This window comes from Cynoglossus semilaevis, chromosome 14, assembly GCF_000523025.1.
Source record: "Cynoglossus semilaevis isolate Cse_v1.0 chromosome 14, Cse_v1.0, whole genome shotgun sequence".
Classification (NCBI taxonomy): Eukaryota; Metazoa; Chordata; class Actinopteri; order Pleuronectiformes; family Cynoglossidae; genus Cynoglossus; species Cynoglossus semilaevis.
Window position 1 is genome coordinate 217,475 of NC_024320.1, and position 24,563 is coordinate 242,037.

The following is a 24,563-nucleotide window of genomic DNA, read 5'->3' on the forward strand; positions in this document are numbered from 1 at the left end:
AAAATTGTTGATCAACACTGACATACACAACGCAATATTTCATCAAAATGATATAAATAACATAATGTATAGTAAAATGAAAATATAAATAATAGTGTAATAATGTGTGTTGATCATTTTAATCTGAATAATTCCAGCACAGATTAATCTCCGTACACCACTGGTTTTGACAGTCCTGGTTGAGGTATTCTGGAGGACAGCAGAGTGGTAAAACTTTGAGGACAACTGAGTTCTTTCATTACTACTGTGTATTACTGTATGGGTCAACCCTTATCTCGATGATGCACACATTCATGCTGCCTGGTCATCACACACACCTGACCTCTGACTGTCAGCAGTACAAGTTAAATCTGGGTGTGTTCACACTCACGGGAAATCAGAAAATACTCTGTGGCTTTGTTTAGGTTAAATATGGTAATGAAACTGTGTCCCAGAATCACAACAGTGTCTGTTTGGTGTTTGGACTCACTAATGGACCAAAGGCAATGATCTTGAGGATGCACTCCAAAGTGAAGAGAGCTGTGAAGGTGATGTTCAAGTACTTCAGCATGGACTCGTACCAGACTGGAGCTTCGTAGAACTGAAGACAGAGACAAAAAAACAGACAAGCAGCCACAGAAATTTGTAAAACTGATTATTCAGGAAATGACACAAAGATTAAAAAATAAAGGAAATAAAAAAAAAATGAGCACATTGCTCTCACCTTCATCATCAACACCACGGTGTTGAGAGCGATCAAGATCATGATGGCGTACTCAAACGGAGGCGACACCACAAACCTCCACATCTTGTACTGGAAGGAGAGCTTGTTCTGTGGCATGTATCTGGTCAGTGGCCTGGCGTTGATGGCAAAGTCAATGCAAGCTCTCTGTTTGAAGACAGAGACAAACATATGCTGTACATAAGCCGTCTCTAAACTACCGACAGCTACTGCGGACCGGTCGCTGAATTATCATCAAGGATCATTCAATTTAAAAAAAAAACAACATTTAGCCAGCCGTCGGTTATGTTTTATTTAGCTACTGGCTACTAGAAAACTTTTTTTTAGACTTCTGGTGGTATTGCAGTCTCAATGATTATCTTTAAAGAAGAAAGTAAACAATGAGTGGATTGTCTTTGAATGAAGTAAATTAGTAAAAATAAAAAACAATTGTTTATCTGTGTCCCACTGCGGCCTGGTACCATATTATCTATGGACTGGTACCAATCTTTCAGCTGAGGTAGAGGCTAAACAAGGATTTCTTTTTAATCAGCCAATCATGTTTATTTTTGAAATGTATTTGAGGCTAGTGTTTTATGAATCAGGAGGCACTTTTTAAAAAAAAAAACAAAAAAAAAAACAACATTTAGCCAGCCATTCGTTTATGTTTTATTTAGCTACTGGCTACTAATCCATAAACTAACTTACTAACTAATTGAGAACATTCTTAATAATTTGAAAGTGGAACTATTTTTGTACCTAGCTTGAACATATTCTTCTTCGCTAATTGAAGAGGTAAAGCTAATATACTTGTGTTTGACCAACCTTTAGGCTATCTTTTAGGTCCTTCATTGGTCAGCTTTGAGATATCTCGGCTAAATGTTTAGCTACGACTTATCCAATATGGAGACATATATAATTTAAATCTAATAAGTCGTACTCAGCCATTGGCTTTTAGTTTAATTTTCTTAAAATAGGACACTGGTTGTTTTCTCATTACCTTCTATCTGAAGAAATTACAGACTGATTTTCTTTAGGCTATTTGTAGCTCTGATGTTATTCTTATACATTTTAGGTCATTTGGACTAAAAGAGTTTTTGAGTTATTTTCAAATATTTCTGCTAAATTTAAGGCTAATATCTGGTACGTTCTGAATGAAATTAATTATTTTTTTATTGCTACGTTTTAATTTGTTAGTTGCTTTATTTGATCAAATTTAGTGCTACTCAATTTATTCAAATGTATGTTTGTGTCCTTAGTGCTGATGTTTCGTACTCAGCCATTGGCTTTTAGTTTAATTTTCTTAAAATAGGACACTGGTTGTTTTCTCATTACCTTCTATCTGAAGAAATTACAGTTGAAATCTTTTGTCTGTTTGTGTAGCTCTGATGTTATTCTTATACATTTTAGGTCATTTGGACTAAAAGAGTTTTTGAGTTATTTTCAAATATTTCTGCTAAATTTAAGGCTAATATCTGGGCTAAAAGAGTTTTTGGGTTATTTTCAAATATATTATTAGCTACCTTTTGAGCTAGTTCTGCTAAATTTAAGGCTAATATCTGGTACGTTCTGAATGAAATTAATTATTTTTTTATTGCTACGTTTTAATTTGTTAGTTGCTTTATTTGATCAAATTTAGTGCTACTCAATTTATTCAAATGTATGTTTGTGTCCTTAGTGCTGATGTTTCATTGGTGGACTGTGTTTTAAGTGACATTAATCTCTCATGCAAGAAGAGCTAGACATGAAATCCTAAACAGAATAAAAAATAAATCTTTAAATATTGTGTTGGATTGTTACGACAGGAAGAGATCCTCTCTGATCAACTATTAGAACAGAACGTCTGCGTGAAGTGCAGCGGGTGAAGGAACGCAGCATTTCACATCATTTGCTCAAAAGTGTTGTCAAAAAGATCAGTGTGACCTCTGACCTCCAACAAACACAGAGATACTCATGAAAATAGCCTCTTCCAATATTCCAAGAATAGTTTCTAGCCCTAGCAAACCTTTCATGACTTTCCGGGCCCTCACCTCATTCTTTTCCAGGCTACACTCAGACATAGCTTTGTCTCCCTGCTCCTGGAAAGTGATGATGATCAAGGCAACAAATATGTTGACGAAGAAGAAAGGAAAAACCACAAAGTAGACCACGTAAAAGATGGACGTCTCCATGCGGAAGCCTGGGCTGGGACCCTGGTCCTCGTAGGTGGCGTCCACGGAGTGTTTAAGGACCCTGAGAGTACACAGCAGAGAGAAAAGCTGAAGCACAGCGAGCTGTGACAAACAAACAAACAGAAACCGAATTTTCCACTCTCGGGTTCTGCAGAATGATTTCTAACTTTTACCTAAGATTTTATTGATTACATCCTCCATAAACAGCTGTGACGCTGCTGTCTGTGCACAGTTACCACAGAATGATATGAAGGGACTGTGACAAGGCCGCTGGGCCTCAGTCACCTGTAGTGAGTGAAAAAAACAAACAAACCCAGTGACACACTGGTGTACAGTTGCAGGAGCCCTTGGTTCCATCTTTATAAAAAAGACAAAACCCAAGTAGCAGACGAAAGAGATGAAAAGATTGAGTGTTTTCAATGTTCCTGCGAAAATTGATCATCAAAGTTTAACTAGATCTGGATTTCAGAAAAGCGTTTCTATTAGAGAAGTCCTTATTATTAGGAGAGTGATTTATGATGTGTAAAACAGCGCCCCTCGTTCTTTGTGTGGTGAGTGTCGATACTGCACTGTTGTCTTGAGGAGGTGTGGTGAGCCGCCATATTCTTGGCAATTAATGGTAAAGACTGGTCTTCTTCTCTCCCTCTGACTTACATTGGCCAGCCTTCTCCAGTGGAAACAGTGAAGAGAGTCAGAAAAGCCCAGAGAACGTTGTCGTAGTGGAACTCGTACTTCTTCCACTCCCTGGGCTGAGCTTCAACGTTGTCCCGGTCGTAGTCTAGAAACTGACCTCTGTGATCACACGACGGATTATAACGAGGAGAGGAAGCAGAGAAGGTCAGAGGTCAGCACATCTGAGCAGAGGGTGAGGATTCAAAGGCAACAACTGGGAGAAGAAGCATTACTTCCGATGAACCATTACTGAGTATGTACCTGCAGTCTTTCTCGAGAGCTTTGGATTCATCGGTGCAGTAGAAGAATTTGCCTTTAAAGAGCTGCACAGCGATGACAGCGAAGATGAACATGAAGAGGATGTAGACGATGAGAATGTTGAGCACGTTCTTCAGAGAGTTGACCACACAGTCAAAAACAGCCTGCAGGACAAACGCAGAAAGAACACACACAATTTAGTCACACAGTCAGTCTGCAGGGGAAGTCAAAGACGTCTGGACGTAGTCACTAGAAACACCGTAATCTGTGCTGATATCATCGTCCAGATCATGTAGGGTTTGGGGGATCCGTCCAGATCGGTGTCTCACCAAAGACATGAATATATCAGTGTCAGTCTCTTGATTATCTGTCTGTCTGTCTGTCTGTCTCGGGCTGTCTCTCTCTCTCTCTCTCTCTCCGGCTCTGTGTCTGGTTGTCTCTTTCTCGCTCTGCCTGTCAACCCTGATCCTTGTCAATCATCTCACTTCTAGTAGTCCAGTTATTTCTCATCTGTCATCAGGTCCATACTTTTAGATGATCAGCAGTCACCTCACCACTGAAGGAAAGAGCAAAAGCTGTTGCCATGGTGACCGTCACAACAACAACCCTAACCTTTCAGGGGTGACTTGGACTGGGAATACAATTAATACAAAATTAGCAAAATGTATCTGTAACACAGTGCTTCTCAAAAAGTGGGGCATTGGGGGCTTCCAAAGGAATATGGCACACTGGACATCAGTATCCCGCCGCTGTAATGCTTGGATGATAACAAGCCTCCAGTCACTAGGTGGCAGCAACTCATACAGTGGTTTGTACAGATAAAAATATACACCTTATCAGGTTCTCAATAGTACTTCAATTCACAGAGGTGTGGGTCGGGGGAAGGCGTGAAAACATTTCTGTCCTCAAGGGGGGGCATGGCAGACAAAAAAAAATTAAGAACCACTTCATAAACATTTGACTATTAGTAATGTTCCTATCATGTCAATGAATATGGTTCCTTAATATTTAAAAGAAATGTTGGGTGAAAAACCCAAAGGATTCTGAGGTTCCTGACATTCCTCTTAAAGTACATTTAGAGCAAAGAATGAACCTGGATGTTTGTTGGACTTTGGGAACCCTTATCCAAGAGCCCTACAGTGCCAGCACAGCAGTGACATGAGATTGAAATCACAGAAAACCAGCAGCTTCAGTTTTTTGTTTCACAATCGACCGGTTGTGCGGCGGGAACAGATTATCGCACCTTGAGCTTGGGCAGCCGTTTGATGGTCTTCAGCGGTCTCAGGACTCTCAGAACCCTGAGGGACTTGATGGTGTTGATGTCCTTGCCTTTGGTCCCTCTGTGCAGCCAGAGAGGATAGAGGACATACAATGAGTCCATGTGACGCAGTGATCATCATCATCATCATCATCACTGTCACTTTGTCCTCTAAGGTCTACAGCTGTAGTACATTAACCTGTGACATGGACGTTCTCTGTAAATCTAACAGGATTTTGTTTTCTTGATTTCTCTTTTCTATTAGTGCTGTTCTTGCCCTACTGTCACTCTGTCAATCTGTCAGTTGTGTCTCTGAGAGCAGCGTCAGTCGCTGACCAATGTGGGAGTGTAAAAACAAACCCTTACTGTACTGTATGTTAATAAACCAGACACAGGTAAAATAAACAGGGCTTTTCACAATGGTGTGCCATTAACAGATAAACGTCAGAGCTGATTTATTATTATGTAAACAGATCGATGTTTCAGCCAACACCACAGCAGAAACTAAAACTAAAAAAAAAAAAAGATTCTATTCATGTTTGCCAGTTTGGAAGCAGTTTATATATATATATATATATATATATACACATATATATACATATATATATATATATACACATATATATACATATATATATGTATGTGTATATATATATATATATATATACACATACATATATATATGTATATATATGTGTATATATATATATATATATATACATATATATACATATATACATATATATATATAATACATTTATTTTAAAAAATATATATGTTTGCCCTTAAAATGTAAAGTTCTTTTAGTTAAAAAAGCACAGAAATACAGTACATATAGCCAAAAATAAAACTATATTTTTAACAAAAGATCAACATTTATTTTAATATACTGTATAAAACCTAGAAACTGAGCAAAAATTCCTTACATTTAACAAATAATAGTTCAAGAAATGTACTAAAATGTAAAAAAAAAAAAAAAAAAACGTTAGCAGAAAAAACCTAACTTTTAATTATCTAACCTGCCATAGAAAAAAAGGAGAAATACATTTAAAATACGTATATATAATATGTGGATTTTAACCTGCCATAGAAAAAAGGAATTGGCAGAAATACATGTAAAATACGTATATATAATATGTGGATTAAGTGATTTGGGCTGAACAACACAAATGACTAAATATAATCACCACAACCTGTTCACGTCGGTCAGTATGGTGTGAATGGACCATCTGTTCAGTTCTATTGCTAAACCTGGATCTAAGTTGACATACACACAGGTTCCATAAGTTTCAGACCCTCGTGGTTTTTCAGGCACTCAACCACTTCCCTTCAAGTTTTTCCACTTTTTGACATTCAGTTAAAATGACATGCAGCTCTTATGCTACAATGACAAGTTCATGCAGTAATATCTGCAGAGTGGGTGTCAGTCCTCAGTGTCTCACGAGCATTTACACTGAGACGGAAACAAAGAGGCGCTCCTAGCTTTCAAAAGAGCCTGAGGAAGTGTGTGTATGTGTGTGTGTGTGTCCTGGTGTCTCATCAGTCTTGCATCTGAGGTCATTGTCACTCACCGTGACTGATCTTTAACTGATCAGAGCCGAGACATGGTACAACGACCAATTAGAGAAAAGAGAATATTACGTGATCAAGATAAAAAATTAAAAAAAAATCAACAAAGTGAGAGCTGTTGTTAGGTTAAAAATCGGGTTTAGTTTAGGGTCAGATTAGATTAAGATTAGGCAAATATTTGTAGAAAAATTTGTAAATTTGAATTGTGACTCACAAACCACAAAAACCAACGTGAGTGTATGTGTGTCTTCTGAAAGCTAGGAGTCACTGTTCCCAATATTGTCCTCTGTTGGTTCGATGCCCCAATATTGGAAAAGTAACCTTTATATATATAGGAAGGTCAAAGGGTCAGGGCAGGTCAAATCCAAAACATGTTTGGATGGTGATTGTTGAAAATAGGGGTGGGAATCCAAGAAGTGTAATTTATATTTTGGGATGTGTACTGTGTTCCTCCTTCGGCCCATGTTAATCAATGGACCAGAACGTTGGATGATTAAGGTTCAACTCATATTACATGGTTGAATAGGTTTAAAAGGTCCTTGTTAATTAAAATGTTTACAATTGCAGTACAATCGCATATAATTTATATTTATTCATATTTGAATTTGTTTTGCAGTAACTTCCTGCTGCCCTCTGTGGAATACGTTTTTTAGCAAATTTGTTTTGTTTTTTTTAAAATGTCTTCGCATGTGTTTTATACTTAAAATAATTAGTCACTTATTGTCCCACCCCTATTTATGCAGGTTAATAAAGGAGCATTCTGAGTGTTCACACGTGAAAGGAAAAAGGAAGAAGAGGTTGATTTGACAGGAAGGTCAGTTCCCACCTGGCTACGCTTTGCTGCGATCTGATGAGAAAAAGTCAATTGGAGGAAAAAACCACACACATGAAATGTACAAAGACAGACAACAGACACAGAGAGTATGAAGAAAGAAACAGCAAATGAAAACACAAATCTGAAAATTATTCAGCCTTTTAAATTGACACGTGAAGAAAAGAACGAAGCGCAGACAGAACCAAGAACATCAAATAAACCACTGGACTGAGGTTTGGCTATAGTTAGGATGACGAATGGATGTAAACATTGACGCAGTGTATTCTGTGATTTTCTGATAAATATATTACCTATCCATAAATAATTACTGTAGAGTAAGATCTGGGGTTTACTGATTTATCCAGCCTCCATGTCTGAGAGTTGGTTCTGTGAGCAGGAGACTCACGCTGTACAGTTAGCTTTCAATTAGCACCTCATTAACAACTACACATCTTTATCAGACAGTTTCCACTAATGGAGAAACCTCCATTGACACTGTTTGATTGACAGCAGCCTGTTTACGTCTCCGAGTCCTCCATTCGCCGGTGTTTACTCCGTTTTATTTATGGTTCCGCCCTGCTCTGTTTTCATCCGTCTTCCTGCTCACGCACAGCAGATACGGGCTGGTAAATACAGAGCAGGTAATTGAACCCAGGCAAGGCAGATAAAACAGAGTAAATGTCAGAGTCTGTGATCAGAGACGCTGCTGATGACGATAAGCAGAGCAAATAAGCAAATATGACATTTGTTCAAACATTTTAAAATGGTGAGACGGACACTCTCTTTGAACAACAGAGAAAAGGACAGAAAGGACACCGGAAGACGGACAGGAGGGAGGACGAAGAGAGAGAGACACGCGCACAGCAAATTACCCCATGAGGCTTCTGCAGGTAGGGCACAGAGAAAAAACAGAGAAAAGTGGAAGAAACACAGCACAGACAGAGATAAAGAGTCAGCAACAGATGAAATACCAGCGAGAAGCACAAGAGAACAACGAGAACAAAGAGCTGGACTCACGAGCAGGCGAAGGCCACCAGGGCTCCACTGACCACGATGAAGTCAAGGATGTTCCACAGGTCACGGAAATAAGAGCCAGGGTGGAGGAGGAGGCCTAGGTCAATCATCTACACCGTTACAGTCACACAACAAAACAAAAAAAAACGTTTTTATTTACAAAAGATCGGGGGCAAAACAGTGGTCGGGGGGGGCAGATATGACCCATTGGGCTTTTAATTCAGGCCAAAACCATTATAGTAGAGCCATTCTGAATGCGTTTATTTTGCCTCTGTCCTGTGTTACTCAGCTTTTCAAGTAAGCCACTAGATGGTGCACTCCAGAAACTATTTATTCTCCCTGTGTTTGTCTTTTTTACACATTTTTTTTCTGGTCATCCTGTCAAGTAAAGAATATTAAACAAATTAAAAAAAATGAATGCTTAGCTCTTATACAGAGCCTTTCATCGGTCCTCACTCTGCCAAATGGTTCAGAACTGTCACAGCCCTAGTAAAGGCCGCATCGGAGTTCATGGGCAGTGAGGTTGTAACAGCCATCATTTAAACATGGTCAATAAGACTTAGAACTGTTTGTTACATTTAAAAAATACCATTAATGGCTGAGAAGGATGTGAATAATTTAATTTACCGCTACTGTTTTCACACGCTTTTAACCCTGCGGCTTAAACAATGATGGGGCTAATTTATGGATTTTTACGAGCTAACGAAGTTCATACCGCTAGCGATCAATGACTTTTCTGGTAGGCTAGTTTGAGCCCCTGTCATGTTGAAGCGTGAGTTGGTTATACAGGAGTATAAACTCTGTTTATATTCTGTTGTGGTCAGTGCGGCTGATAATAAAGACCCCGACTTCTTTCTGTTTACCTCTGCTGTGGACAAGCACAAAATGAAGGGAGTTAGCCCCGGAGCTAATGTTAGCTAACGTGTAACCAGCCATGTTACTGGCACTGTTCGGAAAAAAGCATTTATTTAATTAAAAGTAAAAAAAAAAAAAAATGTGTAAATAACTTATGTTACAATGTCGATACCCAGTAAATTTTATAAATTTACGGGCTGGGGCTTATATTGGGGTGCGTTCAATAATCCGGAAATTACAGACGATTACAAGTGCCAAGTGGACTGACCAGGAGAGACAGGATCATAATTTAATAGAGCCAAGATTAGTACTGGACTGTGGACTGTGGACTGTGTCCTACAACAACATGAACAAACATGTCGTAAGTGTTTTGTCTTAAGTCAGTCGTCGTCTGATCCCCTTACCTTTATCACCATCTCAAATGTGAAGACTCCAGTAAAGACATAGTCTAGGTATTTTAGAACCTGGAACAACACAATGACAAAAGACAAAATGACTGATCAGTAGGTTCTGCAAACAGCGAGTGTGTGTGTGTGTGTTTATAGTGTAAAAAAAAAACCCCTGAAAATGACAGGTTTAAACTCAGTCAAGAACACGGCGGTAGATAAAGAACATGTAAAATTGATTATTTTCTCTATGAGGTTTGGTTTAAGAAAGTTTCAGTTTACATAAAAATAAAAAAATTGCTCTCTCTGTGCGTCACTATTTTATTACTAAATAGTTCTTTGGACAACTAGGGGAGTCACCCACTGGTGGCTAACGTGCTAATTACATCTTATTATTCTTATCTTATTATATAATATATTATATAATATTAATATTTTAGTTTGTAAGTATACAGCATGGTGATACGTGTGTGTGTGTGTGCTGGCTAAACGTCAGTATGACTCACATTGTTGCGCGGAGCGTTAGCTTGTACAGGATCCTCAGCTGCCAGAGCGATGCTGCTCATAGTGATGACCACCAGGATGCACATCTCAAAGTAGCGGAGGTTCACCACATAGTGACACAGTTGTCTCACACTGACAAATGACACACGAACACACCGTCAGTTATACCTACAACTGCAGCTCCTTGGCTTTTCACTGCACTCAGATGATCTAGCTCCCTCCATGCTGCTTCTCTCCCTGACCTCACAGCAGTGACTCACGGGTTTGTCTGGCCAAAGATGAACATGGAGCTGTAGGGGAGAATCTGCCGAGGCCCATTAGCTGCCGCCTCCGAGTTCCCCTCCTCCTCTAGATCCTTCTTCTCCTCACTGATTTGGAAGTTGTCACAGTCCATGCTGTTTACTGGTGCAGATGAACATTCGAAAGAAAAAAAAAGTAGAAGACACAAAAGTAGGGATTCATGTAGAAAATTCTCACACAAGGTTTCAGCCTGTGGCGTTAAAGTAATTTATTGAATTCATTTTTTTTTTAAATTGAAGCTACATTTTGCCTGGGTTGATTTAATTACAGTTGGGTGTCTAACTTCAATTTATTTCAACTATATTTTTGACTTCATGGCTAATTTAAATCTATTATGGCCAAATCTTTGTCAACTTCTGCTATTTAAACCTCGCTAACATTTAGCTCATTTTGTCCATTTTATGCTAGCTTTAAGAAGCTACCTTTAAACAGGATAATCTTCTCCTCAGCTATTAGCTACACATTTCAACAATATTAAAGTAGGCAATCTTGAATTTATTCTGGCTTTGAAAATCTTGCTACAATACTGCCAAAAAAAAAAAAAAAGTATTTTGATTAAGTTTCACCAATCTTTAGGTCAGTGATTCCCTAAGTGGGGCTAGGTCCCCTTGAGGGGTATTGTTATTGCAGTGCTGTGCAGTAAATCAGAGAAAATTGTTATCAATATAAATTGTCATTTTTTTAAATTGTACCACATAACTGTATTTCCTTTGCTGGTGAAAATATATCTTCTGCAAAATACAGAATTTAATAATAACATTTTGGTAAAAGTTGGATAAACACTGCTTTAGACTAATGTAACGTAACAGAACCAGCACATTGTCTAATGGTCAAGCGGCCGTTAACAGTTCCGGTACTTTGTAACACTAAAAAGAGAGAAGACCATTTGCGTCTCTGTACTCACTGGGTATGATGGTGGTTTCTCCTGGTGGAGAGGTGACGGTGACTGGAATGTGGATGGCATTGTTGTTCAGACCAGCCTGACTGGCTCTGGTGGAGTTCTTCTGGTTGTCTGCATCTTCTTGTTTCTCGCTGAGACTCAGGTCACTGTGCATCAGCTGTAAAGGGCTGGAGGCGAGGCCACTGTCCTCAGCATCAGTCTGCTTCTCCCTAAAGAGAGAGAGAGGCACACGGCTCTTCATTGGCGATTCTTCAACTGAAAATGTTAGGTGAAACGGCTGGAAGGTTCTAATCATTTGGCCAACACGTGGCTAGAGTTTCAGTAGAGCTTCTTCGACCTTACCTGTGTCCTCTGACTCCCTTTCTGTTCCTCTTACATTCATCTCCATTCAGAGTGGACTGAGCCTTCAACATCCTAGAACATCGCGCCTTGTTGTCTCCATCGTTTCTCCTCTCTCCGTTCCCAATCGATCCATTTCCCTTATTTGGGGGATGCTGATAATGGGGACGATGGTGTCCGCCGTCTCCTCCATCGGTTTCTCCGTTCTCCTCGGGAGAACCACTCCGACGGTGGTGATGGTGCCAATGTCCCTGCCCAACATCTCTGCTGTACCGTCTCTCTGGTTTCCTCTCTTTTCCCAAAACTCCGTCACCGTTTTGATCCCTTCTCCTGCTCCGATGACCGTGGTTCGTTCCTCCCTTGTTGTCACCTCCATCTCTGTTCTCTCCATTCCTGTTGTGGTGGCGATGGTGTTTTCTTGAGTGCGTGTGGCTTTCTCCCTCAACCGCCTCCTCGTGGCCTTCGCTACGCGTCTCACTGGTTTTGTCACCGTTCCTGCCATCCATCACCAGGGGGCGGTCGAGGTGAGTCTTCATGTCGGGGTGCAGGTGAAGGGCGGAGGTCAATCGAAGGCGGTCTTCCGGGTCCAGCTCGTTGAACAGGGCCTCACTGCTGGCCCTTATGTTGTGCCTCCTCAGCTGGTTGGTCCGTTGCTCCCACACAGACTTGCTCTTTGTTGTCCTCTGGTCTCTGATGCACACAACATTCAAAACCATAGAAACACTCCTTAAAAACGGCATCGATGTTTGGAAAGAACCTGTAAAAGCCTGATCCTACTTGTCCCACAAACAAGGGTCAGATATACTGTAGGATTTGAACGGACTACATGCAGGACTTGAACCAAAGTCAGTTACTTTGTCTGGTCATGCACATCAAGTGTCATCGTTGAATATTATCGCAGATAAACGTTGGGGATTTAGGTTGTTTTTTTATGCTCAGACTCAATGGACTTGCCCAAGTTTATTTAAGACATTTGACCTTTTTTGACTTTTTTTATTGGCTGAGATGTATAACTAAGTGGGCCAGGAAAGGCCTTTTGGCCTTTTTTTCAGCCAACTGACTAATTTGGCTGACATTTATCTCCTACTCAAAACATGTCTTTTTTTTATTGGCTGAGATGTACAACTAAGTGGGCCATGAAAGGCCTTTTGGCTTTTTTTTCAGCCAACTGACTAATTTGGCGTCATGAATGATCCACAGCTCCGTCCATAGTCAATAAGTCGTGGACATAAAGTAGATGTTTTTTACAGATGTTCTCTCTAGCACAGAGACCTGGTTTATTATGATTGGTTAACTACAGAAGATACTTTTCTGTGTTGTCGTCAATAGTTACATCGAGGGCAACTGGACGAAGTACAGTACATGTTTTTTGAAGACCACAAACAGAGCAACCTCTACATCGGGGAAACCAAACAACCACTGTACAAGCGTATGTAACAACCCAGAAGAGCCAGCTCCTCAGGGCAGGACTCAGCTGGTCATCTACTGTACATCTTGAGGACAAAGGACACACTTTTGTGGATGAGGATGTACACATCCTCACCAGAGAAGACAGATGGTCTGAGAGGGGGGGGAGGGGGGGTGAAGGAAGCCTTCTATGTCAATCTGGAGAAACCAGCTGTCAATAGAGGAGGTGGTTTGAGACACAACCTTTCATCCCCCCCTTTAATGTCATCCTGAGTTCTCTCCCCAAAAAAATTCAACCCCCCTCCCTGAAAACAAGAAAAATAAACTGGATGACTGAGAACCTACACAACTATTTTTGGATACAGAAAATACTTCAAGACCTCAACATGGTGACAGCTATCTACCATCTACTGACTACTGAGAAACTTGTTTATGGAACTCGACCTTCTGGTTTAACATGTTGCCATCCTCACATATTACTCTCTTTTAAATATTTCATAGAACTATTTCAACAGTTTTCTTGGTTCTCTTTGAGATCGTTTGTACGGAACCCCCAAAGGGACATGGGGAAAAAAAAGAAAATAAAGAAACATATGTCGTGAGCACGACCCATATCCCTTTAGGGGCTCTGTAGGTTTGGGACCAACATGATGCTATTTTTTTTTGGGGTTGCCTTTAATAATGTCTGGATAAACATTTGTTTATTTTGTTGTCAGGCTTCAATCTAATTGTTAAGTTAACTCCGTGATGAGGTTTAATTTTTAGCCGTCTCTGGACTAGACGTGTCATTGGTTAATTTTCAGATTTCTAATGGCTGGTTTTCTCTGGCTGAATCTCCAGTGAATAGCTTCAAAACCCACAGCTATTCAACTCTGACTTTAATTGACGCTTTTACTGACAGCAGCTTTAATCAGTCTCACTCACCAAGGTGACGCCTGGAGATTTTTTTTTTTTTAGCAGCGCTAACAACCAAGCATTCACTCGGTAAATTAGCCTTTTTTTCCGGGGCAAAGATAAAAAGGCAAATCATCAAGATAAATCATTATGACAGTCATTGTACAATGTTTTTAAAGGAATCTGTCTTTTGACTCAATTAATGTCTGATAACTATACAGAATCAGACTTTTTATTGACTTTAAATAGAAATGACTGACTGATAAAACAAAGGTTTAAAATATGGTACGTCAGAAAATGTCATTTAAAGAAAAGCACACTTTTTTTTTTCCTCATTTGAAATGAATTGTTGAAGAAATGACTGATGCCAGCCTGGAATTGTTTCACCTGTGTGGAAAATATTCTTCTTCGTAAAAAGTTTCAAAACTCTTTCTGAAGAGAATATTTATATTTGTCTGGAATACACATCTAACGTAGCAGTTATGTAGTAAACTAAGTTCGCTATTAGACAAATGCATCTAATGGAAAATTTGGCTAAAATTTAGCACAAACACAAAAACTGATTATAATTATATAATATATATATAATTATATATATACTATATAACTAAATATTAGCATTTTTTATATAATATATATAATTATATATATACTATATAACTAAATATTAGCATTTTTTATATAATATATATAATTATATATATACTATATAACTAAATATTAGCACTAAGAGTACCTCAGTTGGTAGACAGTATCGCAAAACCATGTGATAACTTTAAACAGATTAAAATCAATCAATACACTATCAGAACGACATGTTTAAGTTTTTAAATGTGAACAACAAAAAATGTTTTCATTACTTTGTCAAGCGATTAAACCTGAACAGAACGGTTCACATTATGCTGCATGTCCTCTCCTCAGAATCATTGTGTCCTTCAAAAAAATTGCAGCATGTTGTGTCTAATGGGGACAAAATTACCCATAATTCTCTCTAGTTTGTAAAAATTGTTGGACCAAGAGTAGCTCTGTTTTTTTTCCCTTAGCTTTTTTCAACCACGATGCTCTAAAATGACCAGGACTGTATGTTAGTTCCCCTCTACACAGTGGACTAGATCATTACAATAATAATAAATCTCGCTTGGTCCCAGTGCATTTCCTGACATCTGTGAATTTGTGGTGATTTTTACTGTTATGAAGTCAGTGTTTGTAGACTAGAGTCATAGAGCAGGAGGCGAGGAGACAGTCCTCAGAGGCCGAGGACACAGACACACGGGAGAGACAGGACACAGGACACATTACCATATACACACATTCAGGTGAGTAACAGACAGTGATCAAACACTAGAGCAGGGAGTTAGAGGTGGAAGGAAAGAGAAAAGGCAGGTCAAAGCTAGGGCTCGGGGCCCCCCACGGTGGCACTGGATGAATTAGTGCAGTTTACGACTTTGTTATGTTTGGGTGACCTTCTTCTTACTGTTGGTTAAATTACTGTTAGTTATGATTAAACTAAACTATGGAGTCGGGGTAAAAGTTAAGCTTAGCTGTATATACATCTTAACGCTACCTTAAGCTGCTACATAATAGCTAATCATTAGCTTTCCAAGTTCTTGTTGCTTGTTTTTGTTGTTGTTGTGCATTATAATACATTTGATGGAACTTTTTTTTTTTTCCACACACCACCTCCCGAATTGAAATACTTTTGAGAACCTGAATATGTATTTTCTTCTCTGCACAAACCAATGCGTGAGTTGCTGCCATCTAGTGACTGAAGGCTTGTTTATCATTCGAGAATTACAGCTGCGGGACACTTTTGTCCAGCCTCTCACACGTATTCATGTGCAAATGTTTCTTTTTTTTTACTGGGTGATCGACCTGACAAACAACTCCCGACTGGACTCATTAGGTTTGTCACAAACTGTTTATGGTCATCGCTGTCCGAAGCACAGGTAATTTGGCGGCGCTGCTAATTTTAGCCAGCTTTAATAGATAGTTCGATTCTTCTCCTTTTAGTTCATATGAACCTTTTACACAGCACTGTTGTTTGTAGCTTCTATTCTAGATGTATACATTAAAAAAAATCTTCACAAGAGACATCTTAAGATGAAAGAAAACTATGGTCATGTGGTGAAATTTTGAAAGTTCAATACACAAGTGATTTTTGGTTTAGAAAAGATTAGAAGATAAGGAAAAGATAGTAAAAGTACCAAACCCTCTATATTTTTGCGCACGTGAAATCTTGTCATTAGATTAAGACAATATTGAAATAATGCAAAGAATATAGAAAAAAATATCTCATAATAATGAAATAATATAATGTCAGTAATGAAATGATATAGTGTCAATAATGAAATAATATAACGTCAATAATGGAATACTTTAATGATAATAATGAAATGATATAATGATAATAATGAAATGATAAAATGTCAATAATGTAATAATGTAATGACAATAATTAAATAATATAATGTGAATAATGTAACAATGTAATGACAATATTGAAATGATAAAATGTCAATAATGTAATAATGTAATGACAATAATTAAATAATATAATGTGAATAATGTAACAATGTAATGTCAATATTGAAATGATAAAATGTCAATAATGTAATGACAATAATGAAATAATAAAATGATAATAATGAAATAGTATAATGACAATAATGAAATAATATGATAATAATGAAATAGTGTAATGACAATAATGAAATAATATAATGATAATAATGAAATAGTATAATGACAATAATGAAATAATATGATAATAATGAAATAGTGTAATGACAATAATGAAATAATATAATGATAATAATGAAATAGTATAATGACAATAATGAAATAATATGATAATAATGAAATAATGTAATGACAATAATGAAATAATATAATGATAATAATGAAATAGTATAATGACAATAATGAAATAATATAATGATAATAATGAAATAGTATAATGTCAGTAATGGAAAGTATTGTAGTTTAATCATTGTCTGTTTTTTTTTTTTATTCTGAGCAGTTACAATAAATCCTTTCAAACAAAAGGAAAAGAGGATTTAGGAGAGGAGTCAAAGAGGAAGAATAAAGTAGAGGAGACTCACGGTGACTGAATGCTGTTGATGGACGACCTGCGAGAGATTGCATCTTGATTTTGCTTTACAAAACTGTACATGCAGAACAAAAAACACACACACAAAAAATATCAGACACAAGTGTGGAGGGGTCAGGTGGTCTGCCGGGTCACCTGACCTCTTGTCCTGTCAGACACTCAAGGATTGATCTGTACAATAACAGCGGCAACAAAAGTGGGAACTCCTTCTAACAGCACAGACTGAAGCAGATGAGACTGAAGCACAGGGTTTATCACAGGAACACGGCGACACAGTGACCTGTTTCTGTCTCTGGTTTCATTTTCTTCAGGATAGTTGTTTAAAAACGTTCCTCATGTCTACAGTCGTTCCGTGATGAGACCCTGATTAGACATAAATGGCTATTCATTGTTCACTACAAATGAGAGTGTTTACACTGAAAACAAAACATCACAACAACGATTAAGGTCAATATGAGAGCGACGTGAAGTTGATGCTTCAAAGTTTATGGGGGGGAGGGTGAAGAAGGAGGGGAGCTGGGGTGAATGGTCAAACAATTAAATAGTGTGAATTATACAGCTGTTAAACTGTAGGAGAGTGGTGTTACTTTAAAAGGTTTATACACAAAAGTCGGTTCCTGCGCTGGAATAATTTTAAAGTTCAACTCATGATGGCCGTTCAGAAGGTTGGCGGTTTGATTCTCAAGCCCACTTTGGGTCACAATGACAAACTGCTGTGTTGACTGCTAATGAATAAAGTTCAACTAATCAAGGCTTTATTCACTTTGTCCATTTACTGTGACTGTAAATTATTAGTTATTAATTGGCGAAATTGTTTATGACAGAAACACATGCATGAGAAATTATAGTCAAAACAGAGAACTTTAAAGTACTTTAAATACATAGTTTTATAGAAAACAATGATATTTAGTACTACTGTTTTAAATAATACATTTTAAATAATTGATTTCCGTAAATCTCAAGTAAAACATGTAACATTGTTGCATGTTATGTGATCAAATTAAATCTAAACCAAATCTTTTTTTACCACCAATGCAGCATTATGGCTCTGTCTAGTATGTCAAAAAAAAAATTTAATGATAAAAAGATTTAACTTCTCAGTCATTACAATGTTTAATCTGTATGTATCAGTACCTGTATGTACCTCGGAGTACTGGTTTGTACCCATATGTACCTGTATGTATGTGTACAGCAGGTGTTTGAACCTCATGGACTCTTGAACTTCCTGTTGGGCCCAGGGTCAGATTACCATGATTCAAACAAATATATATTTTTAAATGTTGTTTTCTTGCACATGTGACTGCGAGAGCACAAAAAAAATTTGGATTTGTCTTAGTCGAACTGTTGTTGAGGTCATCAAGTATGAGGTGAGCCCTGGGGGACAATAACATCATTCACTGCTGGGATCAATGGTGGGAGAAATGTAGGGTGAGTTGAAAGAAGCTGCAGCAGAAAAAGAGAAAATCTCAGAGAGGAGACGAGGAGGACAAAAACAGTAAAGGACAGACAAAAAGCACACACCCCCAGAGAGTGAGGACAGAAGACACAGAGGGAAGATCATCGCAGGCTTTAGACCAGCCTCCGGGGAGACACAGATTCTCTGAAAACTTACGCAGCAATGGAGATGTTGGCCGCAGACATCGGACTGACCTCCTTCACCTCCAAGGCCTTCTGCAGAGCCAGCTTCTTATTGGCTGCCTCCTCCTGTTCCTCTTCGTCCTGTAACCGAGACAGACATTTTTATTCTGACTGGTGATTCAGAATTAAAGTAATGTATTTGTAAATATAAAACCTGATTACTGAGCCCACCTTTGTCAGCTCCTGCGCGTTGGCCAGGTTGTCCACAGCAATGGCCAAGAAGACGTTGAGGAGCGTGTCTGAAGGACGGTGTAGCTCAGGAGGAACACACAAAGATCAGAGTAACACCTTGGTTTTTACTTTGGTCACTGACCAAGCAACTGAAGCAGATGATCCCAAATCACAACATGGAATCAACATCTAAACAGTGTCCCAAAATGATACAGTTTCCAAACAGCGTCAGGACGATGAAGTAGATGGAGGAGAACATGCCGCGCCGAACGCCTCCCTGGGACTCAATGCCATGGTACATGACGGCATTCCAGTCTTCACCCGTCAGAATCTGATGGAGACAGAAGAGTAGACAAAAGCCCAGAAGATACAAGAAGGCCATCTGTCAGGAGAACAGGACTAAAGATCTGTTCATCACAGAGGGGAGGGGGTCCAAAAAGTGACTGCTAGAATGATCACAACACTGCAATAACAATCCCAGGCAAGACATGTGACCTACAGTAACCTGGTCTGAATAAATAAATAAATACTCCTCTGTTCTTACGAAATGTAATCTAATCCAAGGCAGACGTTTTACCTGGAACACTGTAAGAATGGCGGCAGGAAAAGTATCAAAGTTTGTCGTCGGGGTCTTATTCTCAAAGTTGAACCTATAAGAAACAGAAAGAGAACAAAGCCATCAAAGGTGGAGGTAAGAAGAAGAAGTTTTAGAGTTTGGTGCACGAGGTGAACATGCAACAGTGTAACATGAAAGTGAACTACTTGTCACTGTGACAGCCCATCACTGCAGACAACGAAATATGACCTCTGTGTTGTACCCATCACCAAAGTGAGCAGGAGGGGAGCAGTGTGTGGGGATGGTCCCATTCTCAATGCACCTCAGTGGTAACCTAGCAACTGGTGGACTCAAACCTGAAACCTTTCAAACCCAAGTCCGGTTCCTTCACCACCAAACTACCACTGTCGCCTTGTACCATGTACATTCAGTCAGTAAATACAGAATAAAACACCTTGAAAAAGGATGCAATCATTCACCTCTCACCAATTAAACTGATGGACACCTGTACCTGAAGTTCCTAAATTTGCCAGCCAGATGAAGATGAATAACTATATGTCCTGTTGTATTTGTTAAAATAAAACCACTTAAAGTGCACTCTCTAATTAGCAGAGGTGTGGACTCGAGTCGCATGACTTGGACTCGAGTCAGACACGAGTCATCAATTTGATGGCTTTAGACTCGACTTGACAAACTGTAAAGAGACTTGGAACTCGACTTGGACTTTAACATCAATGACTCGTGACTTCACTTGGACTCGAGCCCTTTGACTCGACAAGACTTGAGACTTTCTCCAAAACCCAAAGTGATCTGTGTAAATATATTATTATTAAAAGGACTCGAAACAGAAACGGCAGGACTTGGGACTTGACACTTTTTAGTCTTGACTTGGACTCGACTCGGACTTTGCCTGTCTTGACTTGAGACTTGACTCAGACTTGAGTGCAAAGACTTGAGACTTACTTATGACTTGCAAAGCAACGACTTGGTCCCACCTCTGCTAATTAGGTTCACCTTACAGTAGGTGGCATATGAAATACTTTAGCTTGTTTACCTTAAGAGTTATTTAAAGTAAACAAACTGAATGTGAATGTTTTTTATGTACAGTGGGGCTTCGAGATACGAGCTACCTGAAATACGAGTTTTCCAAGTTACAAGTAAGCGACTATTGCAAGATTTTCTTCGCGATACAAGAAAACATGGAGTTACGAGTGCTCAACTGAGCTCCATTTCGACACCCGTTCTCTCTCTCTCTGTCTCTCTCTCTCTCTCTCTATCATCTAAATACAGTCCTCACTCCCAGTCCTTCTCCTACACTTAGTGGCCCAATACTCTGTTGCCCCGTCTCGCTCACTGTCTCTGGCTTGGTTATTTTACCCATGTTTATAACAATAATAAAAAAATGTTTTCCTAATTATTATTATTTTATATTATCAATATATTTGTTTATATCTATGTTTTAGATTTTTTAGACGGGAGTATTTTTAATTTAATTATTTAATAGTATATTTCCAGGGGTCTGGTTGGAATTAATTGGCTTTAAGTTATTTTTGATTGGGAAAATCCAATCGAGATATGAGCGGCTAGAGATCGAGTGCTGTTGTGGAACGGATTAAACTCTTATCTCGAAGCCCCACTGTACTGTGTTTAAAACTGAAGCAACGTGTGACTTTGAATATGTGGCTTTGTTAACCCGTCATCACTTATCAAGGGAAACACGTGGAGACATAAGGTTTGGACCACGTAGTGGTCTAGTTCAGGCTAAAAATTAAATATTCATATCAGACGTGTCATAAATAATTCATTACAAACATATTAAATGATTAATTCACCATTTTTAAATAGAATGTTTTACTAAAAGAGACTAACAGTTTGTGATAAAAAAATGCAAAACTTGTGTCTGCCTTCATCGGTTTATAAACTATAAATACAAGCGACTTGTTTCTTGTCGACGCAGGAAGGAAAATGGAGGGAGATGGAAGAGAGGAGAGAAGGAGGAGGAGGAGCCATCAGTTGATACGCCTTACTTCTGGTATGTCGTCAGGAAGTCTCTTTGCTCCTTATGCCCCTCTACTTTTGTCCTCCTCTGTCTCATTAGTGCGTCTTCTAACATGACTCCTGCTTCTCCCTCTGCTCTATCCTCCTCTCTTTGGTTTCCACCCACTTTGTCATCTGGACCCAGCACTGAGAGCTTGAGGAGGAGGAGGAGGAGGAGCAGCAGCAGTAGTCGATGTCTGTGTGTGTTTGTGTGTTTGTGTGCATGTCTCTGTGCTGTGATTAGCCCCAACAGGGATTTGGACCACGCAGCTCAGTTCCTGTGTATCAGCCACAGGGACTTGGCTAAATCAGGACTGGAAACAAGGATTAGGTGAGGGTTAGGAGTCACCACCTCCTGCCCTCACACCTCCTAAATCTGTGGCAGTAGGGGCAGCAGCTGGGGCAGCAGCCCCGGGGCAGCAGCAGCAGCTTCACTGTTGGACAGCTGTCTTCATTTTCTCTTTTTAATTCTACATGAATAAAACATCCTCTCAGTGGCCTTCAAACATTGACATTTCTTCCCTTCCTCGTTGCTTTTAAGACATTTGGATTTCTTAAATATCCTCTTTTTAGTCTCTTTTTACATGATGACTTTTGGTTTTGTTTTAAATGACTTTACATATTTATAACCATTGATCTTTCTCTGATCTTCTGGACATGTGAAAAAGACTAATTATAGTAAAATACTAGTAATATCAACATTTGTATTTCTTCTGAATAAAAGAACATGTCCACAACAGGCAGCAGCAGCCTGAGCGGTTGGTATTTGAAGGTCAGAGCAGGTTGGACTCCAGGTCTTTGATTAGACCAGGAGGTGGTCCTGTCATTAGACCACATGGAGTTTCCTGCGAAGACTGATATCAGAGGAGTGAACTCTGAGCTGCCGCTGCTTCTACAAGGCTGTGACCACACACACACACACACACACTGAGTAGGGTACAAGAAGGTGTGGATCAGGGTAAAGGAGGCAGTGAAGGGGGTGGGGGGGGTCAAGAAGAACACTCACTGTCCTCCAAAGAGCTGCATCCCCAGCAGAGCAAAGACCACGATGAACAGGAAAAGAAGGAAGAGCAAGCTGATGATGGATTTCATGGAGTTGAGGAGGGAGACCACCAGGTTCCTCAGGGAGTTCCAGTATCTAAGAGGAAACAGCAAACACTCAGAAGAATTAGGGTTTTTTTTAATTATTATTATTTCTGGCTTTATTATTGAGCCATTTTGTCACATGCGAGTTATTGTAGAATAGATAGATAGACGAGTCAGGGCTGAAGGGGTTGACACGGTTAGCTTAGCCAAGACTGGGAAACACTACAATGAATGCGGTTACTACACAACATACTAGCACAGCCAACATGTCTTCTAATTTGCTTTGTATTTGCACACGTTTTTTCACTTTAGGAGGTTTAAGATATCCACCTATCTTTCCTAATGTTATTTGTATATTTATTTATCCATCCATCCATTTTCATCCGCTTATCCGTTACCGGGTCGCGGGGGCAGCAGTCGCCACCCAAATCACTATATTTATTTATATTTATAATTTTTTTTGTATAGTGGCGCTTTGGCCCAGAGGCAATGTCTCTTATTTCCTAAACAACTATGTCGAAAGACACATCCCCTAGTCGTGGAAAAGATGTTAGTCTGTTTGAGAAGGGTCAAATCATTGGCATGCATCAAGCAGAGAAAACATCAAAGGAGATTGCAGAAACTACTAAAATTGGGTTAAGAACCGTCCAACGCATTATTAAAAACCGGAAGGATAGTGGGGACCCATCGTCTTCGAGGAAGAAAGGTGGCCGGAAAAAAAGAAGAGAGGCAGGGGGAGGGGAGGTTGGTGACTTTGAAAATCCTCAGCAGACGCAGAGCTCTCAACACGCTGATCCCAAACGATGCTCCAGGTTTGATCATGTCCCAGATGACCTCGAAAATACTTCCCACAATCACCTGAAAAGCAGAGGACGAAGTTATAGTTTGAACACCTCTGATGTCATCATTGGTCGACGTACAACCTGAAGTTCCACCTACCCCAAAATCAAAGCAGTTAAAGGAGGAATGGAAGTAATTTCTCGCTCCGAGTCCATACATCTTCAACGTCATCTCAGTGAGGAACAAACCCAGAAATACAAACTCTGCTGTGTCTGGTTTAAGGGTAAAAACAAATATTTTCATTATGTGTTCATCGTTGTGGAAGGTTATAAGGAGCAGATGTTCTGACTGAAAGGTGTTTAAGTAGGTGAAAAGGAATTGTGCAACCATCTTTTTAAACTTAAATCTAAACTTAAATCTTTCTAACAAACCTACACTTCTTATAATATTTTTTAGTCAGCACTGGTTTAGTTCTGGTTCGGACTTGGCTCAGATGAAGCCCACAGACCGACCTCAGATCCAACAACATGACTACAATACAGCATGTGTGACTCACACAGGGCCGTTGTCAGCCACTCAGGCTGGTCATAGTGAACGATGGCCACACACAGAGTGTTGAGTCCCACCAGACACAGGACGATCCAGTAGAAGCTCTGAGCTTTCACCATCCTTCGGATGAAGAAGCGAATTCTCTTCTCCTTACGGCGGAAGTAGGTGGAGCTGTCCAACTTTCCTCCACTTTTAACACTGGCTCGACCAAACGGAGAACCAGGAGGAGCTGGAGGAGAGGAGAAGTGGTTTGAATATCTGTGATTTTTGGGTTTTAGAGCTTTGTTTTACCGTTGGGCCTCATTTTTGCTTTTTTTTTTTTTTTTTGCAGCCGCTTTGTCAATCGATGTTCTGCATCAATGTCCACTGAGAAAAATCTCATTTTGAAATAAAACACAGTATTGACTGTTGGTCCACTGCTGTCTGTAGTGGTCAGTTTGCGCCACTGAGGTATATGATGATAATGAACATTAACTAATAGAGGCAGGAATGGTTCAACAGCACCTGTGTGAGTTAAGATGTGTGAGGACAGAACTGACGTCTGACACTGCAGTAAAGGTTTGATTCAGTTCTATTTTCCCAAGTTGCACCAGAA

General features: G+C 39.3%; 1 protein-coding gene across 8 annotated transcripts in view; it reads right to left on the minus strand.

Moving 5' to 3' along the window:
- The window catches only part of LOC103389024 (voltage-dependent N-type calcium channel subunit alpha-1B-like), a 138,931-nt gene that overhangs the window by 25,909 nt on the left and 88,459 nt on the right, over window positions 1-24,563 (minus strand). For 4 of the 8 annotated variants that reach the window (XR_003051680.1, XM_025062019.1, XM_025062022.1 and 1 more), the window contains exons 13-34: window positions 23,976-24,197; window positions 23,579-23,691; window positions 23,385-23,497; window positions 22,560-22,691; window positions 19,538-19,610; window positions 19,174-19,291; window positions 18,961-19,028; window positions 18,764-18,870; window positions 17,144-17,206; window positions 11,745-12,431; window positions 11,406-11,611; window positions 10,462-10,603; window positions 10,204-10,333; window positions 9,716-9,775; window positions 8,460-8,566; window positions 7,455-7,475; window positions 5,045-5,141; window positions 3,805-3,965; window positions 3,526-3,663; window positions 2,731-2,932; window positions 704-868; window positions 470-580 (exon numbers count right to left, since the gene is read on the minus strand). Coding sequence is in view for 7 of the 8 variants with exons in the window: in XM_025062019.1 (XP_024917787.1) it covers window positions 470-580; window positions 704-868; window positions 2,731-2,932; window positions 3,526-3,663; window positions 3,805-3,965; window positions 5,045-5,141; window positions 7,455-7,475; window positions 8,460-8,566; window positions 9,716-9,775; window positions 10,204-10,333; window positions 10,462-10,603; window positions 11,406-11,611; window positions 11,745-12,431; window positions 17,144-17,206; window positions 18,764-18,870; window positions 18,961-19,028; window positions 19,174-19,291; window positions 19,538-19,610; window positions 22,560-22,691; window positions 23,385-23,497; window positions 23,579-23,691; window positions 23,976-24,197 (3,236 nt within the window). In the remaining variant the exon portion in view is untranslated. The remainder of the gene's footprint in view (window positions 1-469; window positions 581-703; window positions 869-2,730; window positions 2,933-3,525; window positions 3,664-3,804; window positions 3,966-5,044; window positions 5,142-7,454; window positions 7,476-8,459; window positions 8,567-9,715; window positions 9,776-10,203; window positions 10,334-10,461; window positions 10,604-11,405; window positions 11,612-11,744; window positions 12,432-17,143; window positions 17,207-18,763; window positions 18,871-18,960; window positions 19,029-19,173; window positions 19,292-19,537; window positions 19,611-22,559; window positions 22,692-23,384; window positions 23,498-23,578; window positions 23,692-23,975; window positions 24,198-24,563) is intronic. The other 4 variants (XM_025062024.1, XM_025062023.1, XM_025062021.1 and 1 more) reach the window with 2 other exon arrangements.